This window comes from Cyrtonyx montezumae, unplaced genomic scaffold, assembly GCF_038088225.1.
Source record: "Cyrtonyx montezumae isolate F1298 unplaced genomic scaffold, pur_monq_1.0 scaffold_11, whole genome shotgun sequence".
NCBI lineage: Eukaryota > Metazoa > Chordata > Aves > Galliformes > Odontophoridae > Cyrtonyx > Cyrtonyx montezumae.
The window spans coordinates 8,003,513-8,026,931 of NW_027071837.1; the positions used below are offsets into that span (position 1 = coordinate 8,003,513).

General features: G+C 37.6%; 1 protein-coding gene across 3 annotated transcripts in view; it reads right to left on the bottom strand.

Moving 5' to 3' along the window:
- Positions 1-23,419, bottom strand: part of DACH2 (dachshund family transcription factor 2) — a 257,656-nt gene that overhangs the window by 71,254 nt on the left and 162,983 nt on the right. For all 3 annotated transcript variants that reach the window (XM_065729499.1, XM_065729498.1, XM_065729497.1), the window contains one exon: positions 18,450-18,581. In XM_065729499.1, coding sequence (XP_065585571.1) covers positions 18,450-18,581 — 132 coding nt within the window. The remainder of the gene's footprint in view (positions 1-18,449; positions 18,582-23,419) is intronic.

Genomic DNA, 23,419 nt, shown 5'->3' on the forward strand with positions numbered 1-23,419 from the left:
ACTTAATATTTTCCCATATTTACTTACTGAAATATCCACTGAGATACACACAGTGTGTATCTGTAATGTGACAGCGACTACCCAAAGAGTCAGGTTTGATTTCAAGTGGCTTTGAGAATGACTTGATCTCCACAGCAGACAGGCAGTACCACAGCACAAAATTAAATCATTGGTGTTTCAACAGTCTATGAGCAGCTCAAGTTACAGATTGTAATGTTCTGTGTTAATTTTTAGTGACAAAAGTGAACTATGTATTTATAATCTTTTCAAAAATTCCTAATGCTGGAAGAACTCTGTGTAATATAAAGTATGGCTTGGAAGAATTAAATGCAGCCTGTTGCACTTCATACTTTGACATTTGGACAATCTTGCAAACCCCTGCCAGCTTGAAGCAACTATACAGAATTCAGTGACACTGGGCATTTTACTAGAGAATGAGAGGCAGCAAAAGGCATGCCTAACGTCATTATATATAAAAGCTGATTGACTGCAGAAGCTTTCCAGTGTGGTTTACTGACACCAGCCTGTTTCCACAAAGAATTGGAAAGTGCAGACACATGCTCTTGCATAGCCTCAACAGTTGTGTCAGTATGGGGAATACTGGAAAGGTATACACTAATTCTGAAGACACGTGATTTCTTTATACTTGGCTTTTGATTCCTTGCAGAAACTAATTACAGACTTCCAAAAAATACCGAGTGCTGCCAAAACAAGGAGAGCCTGTGAGTAAACCTAATTTGCATAAAAGGTCAGCAGTGAAATCTATGGTGTTTCATTTAATTAACAACGAGCAGAAAAACCTTAAACTTCATTAAAAGTCAACTTCCTTTAAAACTCACTTTCATTTTTCCTCATATTAATAGCTGAATATATACCTTCTACACCACATGGACATCTTCCATGTTCAGTCAGTGTTTGATTTTCAGAATACATTTCTCCCTCATCAAACCTAGCCATCAGGTGCTCTCAGTTAATCTCTAGTGTAGTACTCCTTAAAAGACAGGTGACAGCTTTGCACTGGTTTCTCTAAGGACCAGGATCAAAGTTCTAGGACTGACCAACAGTGCCAAACAAACTATCCAAGAAAAAACTTCCTAAATTTGTTACTAAGAGATAGTCTAGGTCTTCAAATTAATATTTTTCTAAGGTATACCAAGCTATTAACAATCATCAGAGCAAACATAATTAAAATGTTGATAGTAATACTAAATAAAAACAAAATATTTCTCGAGAAGAAATAGAGTTTTTAGCAACAATATGTAATAGCAGAATGCGAATCTGAACTTAAATGAGCTCGAGGTTTTGGACAAGATTCATTTCTGCTTATGATAGAAGTATGCACCACCTTGATTATCGTTTAAAAAAATATTGACAGCTTGCCTTCTCATACCAATGCCTAGTAACAAATTCCAAATGTTTTGTCACATTTCTTGTGAGCAATGCCATCTGCCAGAGGTGGCATTTCATGGCTGTTTACCCTGACTCCCTCCAAGAATTCATCTGCCACTATCTAATGCTGCCTGAATAAAGGGGATTAAGACTCTGATGCAACAGAGACTATTGATAATTTGGTATAATTGGGAAGAAATGAAGATAAATGAGGTTGAGGATGGAGAGGCAATTAGTTGAGCTGCCTGTACAGCTGTGTTCTCGGCCTAGCTCCCCTGGCCTTTTCTTTGGTGAGGTATGCGCAAATTAAACGTAATGACAAATACTCTCTTCCCAGAGCTCTTTAGTTTGGGAAGCTTGAAGATATGATTTTCACTTCTGAGATTCAAGGCAGCTTTCAGTTAAAAACAAAAGTCATAGTCACGTTCAAGATTTTTAAAGAGCAAGGCAGCTTCTAACAGCACACCTCCAGCACAGCTCCTGTTTCAAATTGCTGGTCTTCTGGGAGCAGCGCTCTCTGCTGCTCCTGTGGTACAGAATAGTGTAACAGCAACATCCACCAGAAGGGTGAATGCTTCTGACTTCCTCAGTGTCACAGAGAGCTGTCACCTCTACACAGCTCCAAACGCCTTTGATTCTGAAATCTGCCACCTCATTCTGTACATAGACTCTATACATTTAATTGGGCAAACAACACCTCCAAGAGTATGTTTCCCCTGAAACATTGACTGCTTAGACTGCCTAGCCCCAAGTGAAAATTTGACAATATTTAGATAATTCCACAGAATATCAGACAAGTGACCCACCCAGAAATGAGCCTTATTTCCCTGCAATATTATTTAGGTACAGCCAAGTAATCAAGGCCAAGTATGTTGAAAGCTGTGAGCATGGCTGGATTACTAACCTCCAAATCAGAAGGCACATATCTGGGTAGTTTTTAGTTAGCCCAAATGCACTGATACCCATTTATACAGAGCCAGCTAAGACTTTTATAGTTTAAAATAAGCAAACAAAATGTAACACAAACATTTGCCACAAGAATTGCCACTGTATGATTCACAGAAGAATCTAACCTAATTCTTCATAGACGACAAACGAAATCATTTCAAGTTGTAAAATCTTTTTTAGAAAGAAAACCAATATTTACAGAGGCAGTTCTGGCTTTCTGACATGTTTCCCTAACTACAAACCACCAATGAATTTTATAGTCTCATACATGGGTGCTTCTAGCTGAACGAGATCTTAGATGAAAGACTCTTCACATAAACTGCACTTTTTCCTACATCCATATAGCTTCAACTGTTCAAAAAAATATTTTAGAGAGAGTTGAAATCTGACCTTTGTACAAAGGCACAGCAAAGATCCTATGCACCGAAGAATCTGCTGAATTTTGGAAGACAAATGTGAAATATTTTGAAAGTACAAAAATACAATTGACCTATTTTGAAACATGAATTTTCTTGTGAATAGCTCATTTGTACTGTACAGTTCTTTGGCATATTCTCAAAGCTGAAAGCAGATGAATTTGTCCATTTTAAAACTTAAGAATTTATTCAAAGTACAATGTCTCCTCTGAGACATTTTTTTGCATCCACAAAATCTTTCTCAGTCTCAATACTAAACTCATTTCTACTACCTAAAGGTCGACCAAAATTCCAGCTTATCTTTATCTAATGTACTTTTCCATTTTGGATTAGATTTCTACAAAAGGCTAAAAATAGCTTACTTTTTATGAGGCAAACATGTCAGCAGAAAAGAACATAAGTATTTTTTAATTAAGTTAAATCTACATTTAGTCTTACAGAAGCTGAAAAATTGGCTGAGGTAACTGTTTCTTTATATAACCAAAGTTTTTAACATATAGTGCAGATTAGCACTTTTTTTTGTGTTTTCTATATTCTAATTCCATAATTACACCTTTAGTCCTTTACCGAAACCCTTCTCTCATTAACACTGCAAATGAGTAAAATTATTTGCTGCTCATCTTCTGGCCTGACACTTAATCAAAGCATTCTAAGTTAATCTTTAATCCTGTGACCGACCGTGTGCGGTGACACCAGTCACGCTGAGCAGAGCCTTGGCTTTCCACTGGCAGCAAATGCCCGCGTCCTGGGCACAGGGATGGCAGCAGTTCTGCCGCCTTCTCCCACCTGCAGCACAGCTGTGCACACTTAGCAACACTGTTGGCAGCCTCCATCTCCTGGGATCACACAGGGTTGAGTGCTCTCAAACAAAGCAGAAATACGTGTCTCTGTGGGTGCTCCTGACGTGCGTCAGCACTGCTGCAGTCAGCAATGCCCAATCCAACACTTAATTCTGCACTCGAGACAACTGATACAAGACTTCCCTGATCTCTTCGTGTCCCTGTGTGCCACTCGTCCTTCACCCACTGCAATGGTGGATTTACCATCCACAGGAGGGAAAAGACCAGTGGGAATTTCAGAAAGGGCAGATACTACAACACAGTGGGGAAACAAATCTGGCAAGTGATATGCTTAAAAATAAGCAAAGGGAGAGCAAGGATCGAAACTATCCTGACTTCAGTGCTTATGGGAGACAGAGAGCATGGCAATTTCAGTGATGCTTCCATAACCTACAAGGCAGCAAAAGGCAGTTTCTGACCGAGGAAGCTAGAAAACAAAGGAAAGTCAGGGGGTAAAACAGACATAAGCAGATAAAAAGATTTCATCCTGCCATGAGCAGAACTAAGAGCTGAAAGTGAAATAATCCGTTTTCCATCGTCACCATACTGTTCTCCCACTTCCACGTTAAAACATTCAGTAAGTACAGCCCTTCATCAGAGATGGGTGCTAACTCTCTCTTCTCCAAGATCCTGCCCCTAAATCACAAAGTCACACCATAACAACAGGAGAATAAGTGAAGCACTATCTAAGAAACTACTTTGTGGTTTTATCAAATCCCTTCGCTGTTTTTCAAATGCCTTTATGCCTATGGCTGTATTATGAGGCTAACCACAAATTCTGCTCCACATCTTCCCAAATTTAAACCTCAGACACATCCAATTTGCTTATTAAAACAAAGGGAAAAACTCAGCTCTCTGGACCGCTAAAGCTATTTATTTATATGTACCCTACTTTTAAGTGATCATTTTTCTATTTCAAAATAGCACTCTGCAGCAGAATTATATAACATTTCTAAAGCTAAAACAACAGCATTAACGATAAACATAGCTATGATTTCTCAAAAATGAAACTGAAAGGCCATTCTCTTCATCTAGCTCATGCTCCACCACATAACCTAGTGTGCTGCTACCAACACACTTAACATTTCAAATTTATCATTGAATTCTGAACACATTCAACTGCAAACTTACAAAGGAGAGGAAATATTAGCATATGCAAAAATAATACAGTCACTGCCAGTAACTCTTAAAAATTCATTAATCTTGATGCCCAGAAGTTCCCTTTTTACTGATTCAAACCAAGGAAAATGATTTTCTTGAAAAGCAAAGAAATTGGCTTCAATGAACATTTCGGGACAAACTGGTAAAAAATGGATTAGGGGAGAATGCAATTTCAAAAGGAACTTCAAACTGGCAGACGTTTAAGTAATGCCAACAGTATTTAGAACAGTTTTACACCAAATGCACCATTAAGACAGAGGGGAAATAAATGCCTGGAATCTACACTCAAGATAGATAAACAAACATTAAGGGGAAAGAAATTAACAAATGATGATAAAAAGGAATGAGCTTATGGAAAACAAATGGCATTGTAGATGATTAAATTTTGAAGGTGAGATACTGTATAACTGCAGCAACCATTTATTTTAGTGCCACAACTGCATGTAATTTTTTTTTAATCCAAACTGAAGATTCCATACTATCTGATGACTTAGATTTTCCATTTATGTAGCATAAGGGGCAGGGTTTAGGCTGTAATTATTCAAAGCAGTTTCAAAGAATCAAGAGTTGTTACTAAACTGGACAGAAAATGAGTATCTAGCAATAGAACAATGCAAATATTTCTTCAACAGACAGAATCCTAGACTTCAAATTCAGTGAGGCTCCTAAATATCTGGTGCCTACACATTTCTATCAAATGTCCTTCTGTTTAGTTAATATTTTTGATGATCAATCAAATGTTCAATCTCTAACATACAAAAGTTATTTAATATACAGCATACATCCAAATATATTCGGCATTTATAAAAATGAAAAAATCTTAGTCATGCTAGCTATTATTTGCAATAACTTCTGAAGAATACTTTGTAAAATTTATTAATTAAATACAATAAATGCAGCAAATGAGGAGGAATATTTCTCAAGGATAAAAAGTAAAAATCCCCCCTTTTCAAACAGATCAGAAAACAGAGTCCTTAAGAACAGTCTATCCTGCAGACATTTCTTCAAACTACCTTTTAAATTTACATCTGAAGTACAAGAAAATAAATCCCAGTTTAACATATTATCTGCCTTACAGGGAAGGGATAAAATGCTGCCAGTCACGGCCCACTACACTGACAACGGAATATACAACTCACATACAGACATTTCACAGAAGTTTCAAAACTCTCTGATTCCATCCTTACAGAAGTCTGAGCACCTCCTTTAAAAGAAGGAATCTTGTCATATTTTTATATTGTTAAGATGCAGAACAGACGCAACAAAACAAGTCCTTCAGATTCCTAGTTTTTAAATATCAATGCATGCTTGATTTTAAGGCAAGATGAACATTTATGTCTTGCCTTGGTGATGAAGTTCATGAATATATAATGAGAGCAGAACAACTCTGACACTGATTAAATGCCAAAGAAGGTTTTATTGTCAAATATACTGTAAATACACAAGATATACAACAAAGACTATTAATTGTAGATAGCTCTGTACAGTTCAAAAAATGCATGATCTAAACAGCAAATGTTGACTTTCAGTTTTGACTGCCCCTGTTAATTTCCTGTAGAATGTACCTTCAGTTGACCACTACAGGTCATACATGTACTTCTTTAAAACGGCCAAATTCTGCTGGATGAAATGCTTCACATTTAAGGACAGATGTTAGCACGTTAGAGTCTATACCATAAACATGCACAGCATCCATCCATCCAACACGTTTATTAAATTTATGTAAAATTTTGTGCATACTTTAAAGAGATGAATGTGTAAATTCGGTCAGGTGGCAGGAATAGCCATCCTCACAAACTCAGAACACGGTCTGACTGCCTGCACTGGTTTTCCAGACAAAAATAAAACAAGATCTGGAGGTTATAGCAGACTATGAGTGAGCATAGGTCAGCAGTAACTGGCTTCCAGGAAACGTCATGAAAATAATGGTTTCACACGCATACAAGCCTGCTGTATATTAACTGGGAGGAAATCTCTCTCCTTATGCTGTTCTGCTGCTGCCCTGAGCCTGGCAGGCCGCGACCGAAGCTCTGCATTGCCTCTGGGATCTCACAGGATGTGAGTCACCTGGAGAGAGGCCAAGGGAGCGTGGTCAGAACTGACCAAGGAGCTATAAAATCATCAGGATTGGGCACATTCAAAAGAGCAGGTTTTTGTAATGTCCACAGGGGATGACAGACAGCAGTCACTAATAGTCTTCATCAGCCAGAAGACACATGTAGTTATAAATAAGGGAATAAACTGTTCTCCATAACTCCCACTGCACAGAACAAGACTGCAACAAAGAAGACGCAGTATTTGGAAAAATGCACACAATAGGATCTCCTATGGCATTGAAAGCTGTGACCTGCAGCACAGAGATGAGCTCAGGGGCAGTGTCACTCCGCAGTGTTTACATCCTGAACTCACCTGCCTGCGCTGAACCAGATCTGAATGCTCCAGTGTCATACAGCACACAGCCTGAAGTGCCCATCCACAACACAGAACCACTAGCCTACAGATGGTCTCTTCTTCAGGTGTGAGACCAGAATAGGTTTAGCTATTCCAACCTAAAATCATTAGGAGCATTCTTACAGTTCTGAATACAAAATCTACCTGGAAAACCAAACGAGTATGCTGGCCATCCTAAAACATACAGAACATACTGACCAAATAACATAATTCTGGTTATGTTTCCAAGATAATAAACACCTTAAGACAACATCTGTAACAGGCAGTAAAAATCCATGGCATTTTTCTTTTAAAAAACCAATATTAAAAAATTATTTCAAGTGTGTGATGCCAATGAATTTCTTTTACCGTGACTATATGGACCAATGTTGAGTATTTTGCCGTGATTTAATATAAATTAGGCTCTCAAGAAATTAAGAATTTGAGAAAAAGATGCTGCATGAGGAAATGAAAGATTTCAAACACGCTCTGGTGATAAAAGTACATCTACTCTTGGCTAGCAACAACACAGCTGGTCTTCCATAACTGCAAGTGATAAACTGCTGCTGCTTGTACACCTTTAGTGGGACGGTATGAGTATGGGTACTTTGGGTTAGGTTTTTTTGCTTTGTTTTTATTTTTTTAAAGGAGCTAAAAACACAGACTACCCACCTGTATCTATTTTTAATTTGGTAATGACAGTACTTGCTAAAATTCTACCAAAATGTCACTCACAGCTTTGGATTTCAGCTTTCTTTTAAAAACAGAATATGGAGCAGAAACCATAACCTATTATGCAAAAGTGTCAGATGCTTATTTTTAAAATCGCAGATATAAATGCACGATCCTGATTTTCTTCTGAATTAAGACTTTATTAAAGAAAAACAAAGTTGACTATAACTATTCAAGTTAGCAAAGGTATTTTATAAAAACTAACATGGTTTTGATCTGTGCATGTCTTGCTTACCCCATACAGTCCCTACTCAAGAACTAAGGAATGTCTCTCACTTGGTGGGTACAAGGAAAGGCAGAATTACTTGAGACCACTGTGACTTCTGTCTCATCAAATTCACAAATCAGCCAGACATTTAAACAGCACCAACTGTTGCAAGTAAAACTGCTATCAAATCTCAGCTGTAGAAATGTCAGTTTAGGGCACTCCGCAAAAACCCAGTGCAGAATCCATGAAAAAAAAAAGACACTTTTTTTTTTTTTAATTAATGCTACTTTTTTGAGTGAGAGAATATTCCAAATGACTGCATTACAAACATTTATAGACTCTAACATAAATTAAATGTATGTTAGGAGATTAAAAAAAAAATCTGCTTGAAATTTCAATTCATGAGACTCCCACTGTTGGCAGCTGTACCACTATCAATGACAGCCTCTGGGGGACTCTCAGCATGTGGCCTGCATCAAAGGTAATATCCCTGTTTTCATCCTGACTTAAACATGCCTTAACAAGAAAAAAGAATTTTCCAGACTTTAAAAGGTAACTAAAATACTGAAGTACCTATTATTGTTAAAATACTGTTGGTGAGAGACTGAAGTTGACTCACTATTAGGTAAGGGTTATAAGGGTAACTATCATCAACAGCTGCTTTTCCTAAAATACTGGAATTCCTTACACACTGGATTCTTTCCGTCCTTAGGTACCAAAACTGGAAAATAACTGCATAGGTCAAGCATGTTAACTAGAGTTTAAAAAAAGTATGTGCACAATGATAGGCAGACAAGATTTTAATTTAAATAGAGTACATAAAGGATGTCCCACCCCCAACTAAATTAAAAAAAAATTAGATATGCATGACAGATGGTACTTTACTATTACTGTTTGGTAGCACTACGGAAAATTTGAGGAGACAGAAGCATGCACTTTTGTTTAGCAGTTTTGGCAACCAAAATTACCTGGAGTTCAGCTAATGGTTCCTGCTCCCAGGACTAGTTTTATAGTTAACAGTGCTTTGATCCAACAATGGTTTACCATAAAATGCAAATGGCATTTCAGAGAGGTAATCCAGAACCACACTCTTCTTTTTCCTTCCTTTTTCCACTAAGCACCAAGACAAGGAACACAGACCAAACCTGGAGATGCTTCCTCACCTTAAGCCTTCAGCAGAATCACAGAATTGTAAGGGTTGGAAGGGACCTCTATAGATAATCTTTTTGTACCGGGGAGCCCAGAACTGGACACAGTACTCCAGATGAGGCCTCATCAGGACAGAATAGAGGGCCTCATCAGGACAGAGTAGATCACCCCCTTGACCTGCTGGCCATACACCTTTTAATGCACCCCAGGATGCCACGGGCCTTCTTGGCCACCAGGGCACACTGGTGGCTCACGGCCAACCTGTCGTCCCCTAGGATTCCCAGGTCCTCCTCCACAGAGCCTCTCTCCAGCAGGTCACGTTCCAAATTGTATTGATATTTGCAGTTATTCCTTCCCAGGTGCAAGACACTTGCTTTTGTTAAACCTCATCTGGTTTGTTGCTGTCCAGCTCTCCAGTTTGTCCAGGTCTCCCTGAAGGGCAGCACAGCCTTCTGGTGTGCCAGCCATTCCTCCCAACTTTGTATCATTGGTGTACATCCTGAGGGTGGACACAATCCCCTCATCAAGGTCGTCAATGAAGATACTGAACAGGACCAGACCCAGCACTGACCCCTGGGGAACACCACTAGTCACAGGTCTCCAACCAGACTCTGCATCACCAACCACTACCCTCTGAGCTCTGTCAGACAGCCAGTTCTCAACCCACCTCATCATCCATTCATCTATCCCACACTTTCTCAGCTTCATTATCAGGATGTCATGGGAGGCAGTATCAAAGCCTTGCTGACATCAATGTAGATGACATCTACTGCCCTCCTTGCTTCTACCCAGCTGTGATATCATCACAGAAGGCTACAAGGTTGGTAGAGCACGGCTTCCCTTGGTGAATCCATGCTAACTATTCCTGATGACCTTCTCTTCCATTTGCTTGGAGATAGCATCTAAAACAAGATCTCACACTAAGCCTTCAGCAGCTCTGCTTCCAAAGAGCAGGACAGAACTGTCAGTATCCTGTCTTACAGCAGCTGCAGGGAGCTCTTAAAATACCTAAACTGAAATGTTTTTTTCTTTCTGAAGTGCAGTGCATCTTATCGGTATCACTCACAAAACAAACTGATATGGAACATCCCAAATTTGGTACATTTCTGTTAAGCACTGCTCCCCACAGAGCCATGGAAGTTCCTCCTCCTTGAAGAGAAATGTGAGACCGCATCGTAACAAGGGACACATGAACAATCTGCTTTTCTCCTGAAATTCGATTTTAACCACAAAACCTGCTCCTAGTAACAGAAGTGAAAACTATATCCAAGGAGATATGTAGCTTTGACTCTAGAGTGGACAAAATGATTTATGACATCAAGGCATGGTGAAGACAGTTGATGCTCTGAAGGGACTGAGTGAGCTCAGCCTGCATGCACACATTCTGTACCCAACCCCTAATTACTTCATTTGTGATTGTAAAAGTGTTTTAACAGACAAAATTAATTATTTTGAATAATCCTTCTGAAATATCATATGCACTTTAATTGTATGCATTGTCATTAAAGTTCTCTACCTTTTGGTGTATTAAGTCAAAGATTATATCAGTGATAAAGCAACAATCAAAAGATGGTTTACTAAAATTAAAAACAAAGTGAAAAGGTTAATGTACTTCTGTGCATACAGTTAAAATAATGCTAACATGTTTTCATTTGAGTTTTTACTAGAAATTATTTTTGCACTCTTTATAATCAATCTCTTTGTTCCAGGAACACACTTCCTGTCAATAAAATGAAAAATGATATAGATTTAGGAGGATAGTGGTCTCAGCATAGCATCTCTCATATTATTATTCCAGTATCATCTGTTACAAAGTAAGACCAATTCCCACATCTAATTACAAACAGGATTTCAGAGTCATTAAACAAAATACATTTCCATTAGTGCTGCTGTAAGAAGATAGGGGAAAAAATGAAGATTAGTTCATGCTGCACCTCTGTTTTTCAAGCTTTGAAGATTTAGACCTCTGCACTCTGAGACTATAAATTTGTAAAAGATCTGAAAGGTGACAGACATGTGAAAGCTCTCAATTCTGTGCAGTTTGGCCATACCATTTGCATTTTGTCATTAGTTTATCTTTCCCTGCACTTACTTCTGATAGTAGATATGGCAAGAATCTACAGAGGTTGCTTATGATTATGCTGTGCACAGCCAGAGGTATTTTGGGGGATTAGGAACTTTTATTAATAGACATGAATCTTCATTTTCTGTATAAATTTTGTGTTCCATAAAAATTTAAAAATCATTGTAAGTCATTCTGCCTTTAAGAAAAAGAAAAAAAAAAAGGACTTTATGCTCTTAAGAAATGGAACAGCAGTTCTTAGACTTCAAATATCATAGCAGCCAAAATATACCAAGGAAACAGATTGTGTGATATGTTGAACCACTGAAATATAAACTTACAAGTATGTATGTTCTTCATTCATAACCATTTAGCAACATCTAATTGTAATGTATCTGTGGAAAAATAGACCCTTGTGAATAGCCCACTCAAAAAAGCATTCACAGAAGCCAGAGCTTTGACATTTGACAGAACTTTTCCTGAAAAGAAGTCTATGCGTGGATTTGCTTGATCTTTTAGATGGATTACATTAGCCAATTTATTTACATGTTCATATAGACATTAAATCCTTGTATCGTGTGTGAAAAAAATATTAAAAACAAATTACAAAAATTAATTCCTCTCAAATAAAAAGATGCACGAGTTACAGATAAAAGCATGGAGAATTCCATTTTAAGAAGTTATCCAAAGTGATATTTGTTATTTTTAAAATTGCAGCCAGAACTGCTTCATATTTCTGAGTGTCAGTATTTCTGGGTGTCAGTCAGTCCAAAGATAACAGAGGTAACACAGCAGAAGCTACCCACTGATATTCACTCTGCGCTACACACACACAGGTTTGCCAAATACACACCAACCTTTTTCCTGCCTTAATGTGCAAAGACAGGAGGATAAAGATAACTGAGAGGGCTCATGTAAGCAGTCACCACTAGGAAGAAATAGAAGAGACCTCAGCAGAATACGAAGAAGATATGACCAAACCAACCCAGCAGCTTATCGCTTCTCCCTGCTAACACGTGAGGAGCTGTATCTGGAAACAGAAAACAGCACTTCTAGTTTCTTCCTCAGAATTATTGGTCCCTGGCTCTGAAGGTTCCACTCAGATATCCTGCACAGAATGAGTTACCCTGTATTCGTCAGCAACCGAAGACATTTTCAAGCAGCAAACTTGTAAAGCTTTTCAAAGCCCCATGCCATGTCAGAGTTCCTTTGCTCTGTCTGCATCAAAAAATAAAGTCTACAACTTAACTGGATACAGGAAACTTCCAAGAAACAACACCTCTGAACCAGCATGTGGAAGAGCACCCTGGAAGCCACTTAGCTTCACTGATATGTGAATCTCATTTCAAGTGTTACGGCCCCAGGATAAACACTCTTAGGCAAAGCTTGTCCTCGCTGCCTGTTACCTACAGGGCCACAGCCAGCAGGTACGCAACTGAAGAAACAGCACTGATGTCTCAGTTTGTGGGGCTGAAATGGTTTAGTACTCTGCTAGGTCTGGAGTCAAACAAGTGCAGCTTTTAGATGAGATGGTATAGCAAAAATAGATTAAACTTTTGCTTATTTTGAGACTGTATATATTCCTCCTGACAAAAGAGCAACCAAAGAGAACAAGATGTCTGCTTGATTAGCTTCTCAACTGATTCTAAAAATGTCAATAATCATTTTGACTGGCTTCTTTTTAGAAATGGCACATCTGCTTTGGATTCCTTAAACTAAATTCACTAATTTGAAACAATAACTCCCTGTCCACGTAACGCAGAAAACCTTTAACAACAGGAAAATAATTTCATGAAGTCTGCAAAGCAGTCTAGGATTAAAAAAATCTGTTCTCTAGTCTCGTCATTTTTACTCTTACAATAAAATAACAGCCTCGGCATCCAGCTTTTTAGAATAAAAGACCTACCTCTTTTGACTTTTCAAGCACTTGAACATTTTAAAAGAGAAAAAATAAAAAAAAAAAAAAAATGCTGACCGTGTAATAGCTGGGTATTCATGGTGGGTGGAGAACATGAAAGGTTACAATATGGATCTGTGCCTACGCGTTTCTTTTCAACTTGAGCAGCATCCTCCTGCTTCTGCTAACTCGGCAATCATACAGCTGACAGATTTCTGGGTTTTCTAAATAATGCATGGGATTTTCTTTTAACATGTCAGTGCAAAAGTATCAATTCTGCCCCTGTGTCGTTTGTGATGCTGATTTTCCTTGACAGCATTCCATTAAACCAATGAGTTTTTTCCCTCCTGATGGTTCCTTAAATATTCCTCTGAGTGATGTATTTGTGGTTTTTTAAACAGATTGTGAAGGATGTTTGCATTTATGAGAAAACTGCATGGCAGGTACTGAAAGGAAAAAAGGATAAAAAAGATAACACTTTTTTTTCTTCTCCTATGAAGAGTTTTTTCTCTGATCCTTGTATGCCAAAAGCCAGAGTGTTTTTCCTTTCTTTTCTGCCTAACTTAGCTCCTTGTCTGAAAATCAAGCAACAAGACTCTACATACAGAATAACATTTTGACTTCCTAAGGAAATACCACTGAAACACTTAGTACTGTTTGATATCTCTCTTGGGAAAGCAAAACACATTTATTAAATCATGCATGTTAACTCCAAAAGCCAACAGAAGGAAATAACTGCTTTATTCTCTGTACTGAGGTTCTGTACAAACAGGTACTGTCACAGATTACCACGCACTGATCTTTCTTTGCTTATGCAGCTGTGTAACACACCATTCTTAAAGATAATTCTGCTGATACTTTAATTCAGTCTATTTTCCACACTCCTTTTCTACCACATACTCATATAATTAACAGGAACCATGTTACAAAAATTAAAAAAAAAAAATATTACAAAGCTATGATTTTAAATAAATTTCAAATTTCCCCAGCTAATCACATGCTCATTTCTGAAAGTCACATAATATTAGCACTGCACAATGGTAAAACAGATGACCTTTATAAACACTTCTGTGCAACCAGAGAGGTTTGTTCATCTCATTTCTGCACAGCAGCAAACAACATAATGTGGTCAGGCTTGGATCAATCTCCAGACACATCCAGCATACCTGGCGTCAGCTTCCAGGTTCAAACTCTTGCTCTTACTCATTTTCCTAAGAGGAATACGGAATACTCTGGCACAAATATCAGTCATTTGCCATAGCTGTGGCAATCCCCGGCATTTGAGGCAACCTCCAGACATGCCCAGAGTGCCACCATCAGTATGGGTCATCCCTTACATGAATTACAGGGTTCTCTCAATTCAACCTTCTTTCACAGATCTTATGAGGGGATGGAGAAGCCCCAGAGAACAAAGAGCACAGACCAGTGGGACGCCACAGAACATACGGTGCTGGATTACATGAAATTTTTCAACTGCCTTAAGAGCTTCTTTCAACACTTCGTATGATGAGTAGGAAGGTGCAAAATATCTCTCTTCTACAGAGAGGAGAAGGAGGATATTAATGTTCAAATGTCTAACAACATTCTTCACAACCCTGTGAACTAATGGATTAGTTCAAATTAAAACAAATGTGCAATTTATTATTTTTGAGGTATATTTTTCCCCCACAGCTTCAGCTTTGTCTGTTGCAGCAAGTTGTTGGTTTTCTTAATCAGTTATTTGCAGTACCAGCCTATGCCATGACTAAGATTACTGCTATAGCAGAAAGGAGGTAGGACCTGATGGCAAAAACATCTCAGCTGGACTAGAAGCAAGAAAGCAGAATATTTACTGCACATTTGCTTAGGTACTTTTCTAAAATTCAGTTCCACACCCGCACTCTACTCAAGGACATGGCAATAACCAAAGGGCTACAGCCAGATATACCAAGTAAAGAGTTGGGATTGTAAACTGATAGCATGAATTCTGACTTCATATATGGAAAATCTTCAGAAGTTTATATCATCATATGCACATACAAAGACAACGAGATTGCCTAAGTGACATTCTACTCATTGTTAAAGAAACTCATCCAAAATAATTTAATTCTGACTTCAGATACAGATGGGGACTGAAATGAATATGACAAAAGTTCTCATCTCTTTTTATTATATTAATGACTTGCATATAAGAGCACAGTTCTGAAGTATTCAGTCAGTAAAGTTTCAGGATGTTTGACATTTTTTATCTAAAATGCCAACAAAAGACACCACTCCACTCATCTATGAGGTGATGGAAAGAGGAGGCAGGCACACATTCTGAAGTGGACTGTTTAGTGGTGTTAAACCTTAAGCTCCCCAAAGGAAGTCAACATGTTAACTCTGAGGTAATAAAACAAAAATCTTTGTAGTTTTTTTTTTAAAGTTAACTTGCTACTCTTCAAGTTTGTGTTACAGTAAAAAGAAAAAAAATCAAAGCAAACAAAAGGTCCTCTGCTCTGTACAACTATATTTCTGATTTGACAGCTACAATTATAATCACTCAGACATCTATTTCCCACAAACTCTCAACAGCCATAACCTTTAGTGATTAATTATAAAGTTCCAGGAGCAATAGTACACAGACTAATTTCCTAAAACAATAAAAGACAGAATTTCTCATTTGGAGCTAAATGAAACACGAACAGGTTGTTATTCATGCTGAAATCTAGATGCAGAGTCATGTTGCAGCCATTACAAAAGCTATTAAACACAACCTCAAATCAAAGAAACTGTAGGTTTCTCTCCTAAAATAAAATGTTTTACTCACTTATGAGGCTTCTGACTCTTTTTCTGTTTCTTTTTCCCTCTTCTTAGTAAAAAAAAAATAAATTCAAAATTCAATTTTCTTTCTCATTTTTCATCCTCATTTTGCTTTTAATAGTCATTTAAACTGTAACAGTCTACAACAAAACCAGCGTTTGGGAAAGCTTTCATGCACACAGAATTACAGTGGTGTTCTCTTCATAATGAACCGATGTTTCAAAGTAAGCATCTATTTGTAAACAAAATGCTGACTCTCTTCAGGACTTATCCCTTTCCAAAGACTTTTCTATAGTGAATATATAATAATTCCTTTGCCGAAATGAGATGGTTTCAATCACGTTATATATTAATTATGGGTATTTTTTTTGCACATTCTGCTGTAACTGCTTAATGTAAATCATATTTTTAAGTTAAAAAACACCCTCTAAAGAAAGTGTGAAACAGTGTATTATGAAGAATCCTATTTCTAGCTAGCAATGAAGCTACTAAAAGAAGGGAAACCTGATTATTAGTGTATTAGTAGTCCTTTTTATTAAGGACTTATATTTCTCCATCTGCAAGTAATGTTGGCACTCAAATCACAAAATCTGTTCTTGGTAATTTTACTAAATTAGGCAATGAAAAAGTAAAGAATTGGGAAAAGATCTTTACGTAACAGATATCACATCTTTATCCTTGGGGCCCACTGTACCTTCAGTTAAAGTCAGTGGGAATTTTTCCAAATACTTAAATTAGTATTGAGTCAGTTCTGTAACTCATTGAATTGCTAAACTGCAGAGAACTTCAATTTAATATGCGTGCTCTTGATGTATTTTAGAAAAGCTGGTATGATATTCCCCATAAAACTTGTCAATGAGGTACCTAAAATAATATTGTTACTGTACTGCAAATTCTCCACATAAGAACACAAATTTTGCCATAACATAAAACACACCAAACCATGAACATTCCAATTAGCATGCTTTGCTACAGCAGTTTTTAAAAACCTTAATACTAGCCCCACATCTCATCTGTTTGAAGCTCCCTTGCTTTTCTGTAAGAATTCTATCATCTGTCATATTAGCATCCAGTGAAATTGCATAATTCACTTTGAACTATATACAGACTACAAAGAACAAAACACACTAAATATGCTTTTTCAGTGCTTTTTTTAAAAGAAAATAATATGCACTAATTGATTAGGGTCTGAGAGGTGAATAAGAAATATGTATTCTACATAATAGAAAGCTGGGGAAGGGTTTAATGCATGAATTGGAAGCCAGATTTCTTCAATACAGATGAGTACACAAAATTAGCAAAAGGCAATATCACTTTTGGAAAGACTGCTTTGTGCATAATTTGTCATGAATTCAAAGTTATTCCTTTAGAAAATGAGTCTAAGACCTCCCAGCTGCTGCTTTATTGGTCTAATAAATTACCATTTTGATGGCACAATGCATTTACACTATACACCATCCAAGCAAGCAAACTGTTAAGAGTGGCTTTGCCTTTAGAGACACACGTGTGATGTCAAATATGTGTGAATGCCAATGGAGATCTGAAAGCAACGAGGGATCAGATAATGCCTCTCTGTTGAACCGATAACGAAAAGAGGATATGCAAGCTTCCAAAATGTAAAGAGTGTATTTTAGGATTGTTTGTGTTAAAAAAAAAACTGAGTCCAAGTGAACTTGCCCTTACATAACATATACAGCAGCTTCCTGATACAAAATGGGTCTCCCTTATTCTAAGCACTCTACAATGTTTGAGTAAAATGTCTTCTATTCACCCAAAAAGGAAATAAGAATAGATAAAGAAGATACTATCTTTAAAGGATGAATTTCTGTCATAAACTTTGAACCTTACTCTTGCGGAGCTGGCATTCAGAGAATATAGTTCAAGTCTATACTAACAGTTAATAATAGTACAGATGAATGTGTGCTTAGTGTCAGTGCTTTCTTCTCGGTATTATTCCAGCCAGGTAGGCCGTAAAAAAAGTTTATCACAACAGCTTCACAGCAGTGGTTTGCAAACATCCATTCAAGGGAAGAACGAAACGAAGAAAAGCCAAACAGCTGGTAATTTAGCATTCCCTACTTCACCTTTCTCCAGTGAACTGTGGTGACTCATAATGAGCTCCAACAACTTGATGTTTTGGACACTTTCCAAAATTTACAGAAAAGCTCTGTATTACTGCCAAAGAGAAATACTGTGTTACTACTGACATATTTAGAGAAGTTTTAAATGCATGTACCCTTACACGGCAATCCTTCACCAATACTTTTGCTGAAGGTGGCTTTTAGGAGGAAAACTGGAAGAATATCCGCAGGGATTTTTATTTAATATTGGCACAGGAAAGCTTAAAAAATACAAGAATATGAGATATGCTTTCATTTTGTTTCCAATGGGTAAAAACAGGTTTTCCCTCAGAGCTTGTGTGCCCAGCATCACTTACCTGCGTTAGAATTAAGTTCTTCATTTTCTGATTCTGTTCCATTTTGACTTCCACTTCCATGGAGGCTATTCATTGCCATAAGTTTCATCTTCTGTAACTTCATTGCCTCTGCCATGGCTGCTGCTGTCAATCCTGGACAAAACAGAAATAAATAAAATGAAGTGTCACATGGTACAACAGAGAACTGAAAAAATATGCAGAACAAGACAGCTCCTTTCAATGAGAATAAGTCACATAAATTCAACGCAGATTCTTATCCCAATTATATAGCATTATTCTGAACATTACCTTCAAGTTCTTTGTGTTATTCTAGTACTGCATTCTAAGAATGTTTTTCCTACTTTGTGTTTCTTGATCCTTTTTTCACATGTGTAATGCAAAAAATTATTTATTTCATGTTATTCCTTTTGATTATACTTCTAAATATCACTTCCTGTCACTTTGATCACTTTGTCACTTTGATCTCTTTCTGTTTGATTTAGCTGCTACAAAATTTCCAAGCACACTAGTAAAATGTAGTGTTTCTTAATTTCAACAGCCAGAAGCCAATTAAAGTGGAAAAAATAAATGCTGTACTATTATGATATATATAAAAATATTATTTATATATATATATATATATACACACACACATATATATATATAAATTTTATATAATATATATATAAACATTATTGCTACTACACTGGAAATACGAGAAAAGTATTATATAATTACAAAGTCAATCTCACTTTAATGAGATATTAAAACCATCACAAATTTACAGAATAAATAGGGCTAGTGGTAGGATATTCTCAAGTGACTGAAACTGAATAAATTTTAAATAGTAAAAGCAAAGGAGTAGGGTTGGGTTACTGACTACCATCATCATCACATTTTTTTCTTAAGAAAAAAAAATAAGAAAGAAAAAGAAAAAGATTTCCCTTTATTTTTTTTTTAACTGTAAAATTCTGAAGTTTTGTAATTTAAAATTTTTCAGTATAAGATTAAAATGTTCTTCTGGACAGTATCAAATTAATTTTACTCTGGTTAAGATGTTACTGAAAATTTCTCATCTGAAGTTCACCTATCACAAAGAAAAATGAGGGGGATAAAGACATGCAACCATAAAAGTTCCCTACAGGTGTAACAGTTGGTTCATTCAGTTATGGATAAAACCAATTTTAGCATCTTCCTCTCAGCAAATTATGAGTTGCTTTTGTCATTTCCTACAAAGCACACTGAATGCGTCATATCAGCTATCTTGTAATTTAGTTCCACAAAAACACTGGTTTGCATTTACCATAAACAATTTTTTTTTGTTAGTGCATGGTAATTCAGAAGAGAATTAAATAATCTGCTCTTTATGAGAAGTATTGCTTACTGAGACATTAGACACTGATTAAAGTGAACTAATAATTTTCATATCCCATATCGTTGCACATCCATAAATGAAAATATTTTCTTTTAAAAGCTACTATGAATGTGACATTTAGATTAGCTGTGCTGCTCCTCTAACAGGCTTCACAAAGGTTCTCATTATTTGAATATGAGTTAAGTAAGTGAGCAATCAATAGACTCCAAATGCATGGGGGAGGTGTATGTATTACCATCACACACAGCTGCAGCAATCCTGTTAACTTCAGTGAAGATATCCCTGATTAAAAGCAGTAAGTTGATGATAGGTTACGAGACAGAAATAATAAAAGTGAACCAGTACTCTTCCACTACTCCCATCCAACCTAAAAGCCCCTCAGCATTCACCAAAATAACCTCCAATTGCACAGTGCTATAATCCAAAAGCATTGACGCCAAATCTAATGAGCATCACCTACACTAACTAGGCATTTGCTTTATTGTTCTGCCACTGTTTCATGAAAAATCATACTGATCTGATTTTTAATATACACTAACTACAAGTACACAAGAGCAGAATCCATAAAACAATATCAACAATTTTGTTTCTTTGGTCATTTCAATCTTTACTTCATGCAAAAGATCATTATACCATAACAGTACCCATTTTTTACTTTAAGAAAGAATTTTTCAAAAACCCTTTGAAGTTCTTTTGCAAATCATACCGGGTTTTTATCAGGTTAAAATCAAACCCTGATGTTTAAACTCCTGCTTTTAAAATTCTTGGGCAGACATTCACTCACATTTAATCCATCAAAGAAATAATACATCTTAAATGATGAAAATGTTCATACACTTTCAGAAGATGAAAGTCTATAACTTTTCCGCCCTGTCCTAGTGAAAGGAAACAGGATGGCTCTACGAATGACTTCCTGTTGTCTTCAGGAAGTTCAAGTTCATCATCACAAATCTTTCGGGGAATTCACTGCTTCCAAGGTTTCCATGAACCTGCACAATTTGTGCTCCTACTTGCACTTTTGCTCCACATCCCAACCAATCCCAAGTGCTGAGGTACAGCCATCGTGGAAGCATAATCAGAACTATACTGACTCACATCCTGTTCTCTTTTTGCTTGATAATCCACTTGCAAATTCACATTTCCTTTTAAGGTTACCAAATGAAGTCTGAACACATATATTTTATAATGTAATATTTTATCAATTACATGCACCGAACACATATGGATGAACAAATAGTCCACTTATTTTCATATTTCATTGTTCTCCATATTTTCACCTGGGTCACTACTTATGCAAACCCTTGAAACTTTAGGTTACAAAACTTTACTTAATTTAAATATACAAATGAATAAATAGACTATTCAAAAGCACATGAACAGTCAACAGAAAGTAAATTTAGGCCTTTAATGAAATTTTCAATGAAAAAGTAAGACAAAAATTGGCCAGAGCCTGCATAAAAAATACTGAGCAGTTGCATCAGAAGCGTAACGAAGAAAGAAAGGGTACTGAGGAACAAACAGAAAGGCATAAACAGTCCCAAAAACACCACAATGCCACCTGCAGAAATTAAAAGTAATTATTGTCAGGCATTTCTCAGCTCCCTAACCAGATACAGCTGCCATGAGGACAAAAGCCAAAAAACAATGATGTACCAGAAATCTATGCTGTGCCATCTGCCACACCAAAGTCGCTCTGCTTCAGCATTAAAAGTTTAAAGAGTACAGCACAGTCCTAATGTATACAGCATGACAGCCTGAGGATGCTGAATGGTCAGGCCCAGTTACAGCAGACACAGTCAGTACTCTTTCTAAGCTCAGCAACAGCAGCCTTCAGCCTCCATCATTCCCTATTCTAACTGTGCTAAAGTAAAAGCTCCAGGACTGCACTGTATGAGGCACTTCAAAAACACTACATAATCCTTCAACAATTCCGAAAGCTAATACAACTGAGACTAAAGTAGATGGTTTCAATAGTAATGGCCTGGTTCTGATTGAAGGGATGGAAGCAAACATGCAGCAAATCAAACACTGGCATAATCTCCAATTAAGTCTACTGACAAGGCTAATGTTACTGAAACTTCTATTTAATTTAACTGTTAATAAAACTTCTTTCTGCAACTGACTTAGCTACAGCTAGCTGTGACAAGGAGGGCTGTTCTTCAACTGACCTATCTGAAGATCTACAAAGAGCTGAAGAATCACTACCACCCTGCTGGATGAATAATTAGCAGCAGTAGAACCACACTTAGAGTATCTCACACTGAAAAATTGACTTGGAAACTGCTACAGCGCGGACATCCCTCTGCTTTCAACAAATAAAGAGGATCGTGGAGAAAGCCAGCACAGTGGATTACACGCTTCAAAGTTTTCAGTTTTTTCTCCCCTTTTTCACTTGAAATTTCTCCTCCTTTAGATATCTTCTCCCACTTGTGATCAATCACAAAGCATCCAGCATCCATCTGCCATTTACTGCCAAATAGTGCGACTTCTCCAATGCTTATAACAAAGAAAAGCCCGAGTCTCAGCACAGCTGCAGTGCTTTGCTTCCCAAACCTTGACCTGGAGAGGGACAGCAGCTCCTGATGGGCCCTGTGGCACCACCAGCAAGCGGGCACCTCAGAGCTGTGTCCAGGAGCAGCTCACTAGATATGAATCTTGATTACAAGTACGTAACAGATTGTGATGGTCTGTGTTCAGGCACACCTGCATTGTGCATATGGCAAAACAGCCAACTGCCATTAGTAATCTTCATTCTGAAATTTCAGTTTTGTCAGGACGCTGTGTACTCTCCTTTTGACAAGTCTGCATAACTCTGCAGTACAACATACAGATTTAGCCCTGAAATATCCCTTCAAGGACATGCAAGCCAACACAGTATATGCTCAGGTTGCAATGACGTCAGATTCTGTACTGTATTCTGAACCTCAATTAAAGAATGCTTTAGCACCAAACAGATGTTGCATCGCAATTCTTAACCCTAACTAGGAGCACACAGTACCACAAGCCACAGTGATACAGAGGAGACTCGCTGTTTGCAGGGTGCTGCTGCTGTAACTGGCCTAAGTGTACTACAGGGGCCAGACCCACAGGGCACGTGCTCTGCTCCTCCAGCTCAGGCTCCTGGAGCACTGCAGAGGCACACATAAAAAGCTATCTGCATCTCCAGGCTGCATCCATAGCCAGTGGTTAATTGTTTACTCCAATACCCCCTGCACAGACAACTAAGTCTTCTGAAGCTCACTACTACACGAAGCCTCAGGAATGATTTCAACAGAAACACACTTACACTGCATGGCTTGAAGATCACAACTGCAAGGCCCCTCACAGTGCCCCCCAGCCAGGCCCTCACGGGGCAGCACCAATGTCACCCTGCTCCCAGCACCAGGTGACAAGGGGCAGCTCTGAGCACACCACAACTCAGTGGGCAGCAGACTCCTCCACAGAGAACCAAGAAACTGAAACTCAGTCACACTCCTTCACTGATGGACTTTGGTATCTTTCTTTCTATCTTTAGTGAGCCCTTCATGTTTAACTCATGTCCAGCTATTGGAAATTGGACCTTGATGGTAAACACAAGGATTCTAAGCATTTTATCACAACCCTGGGTATCTGTTAA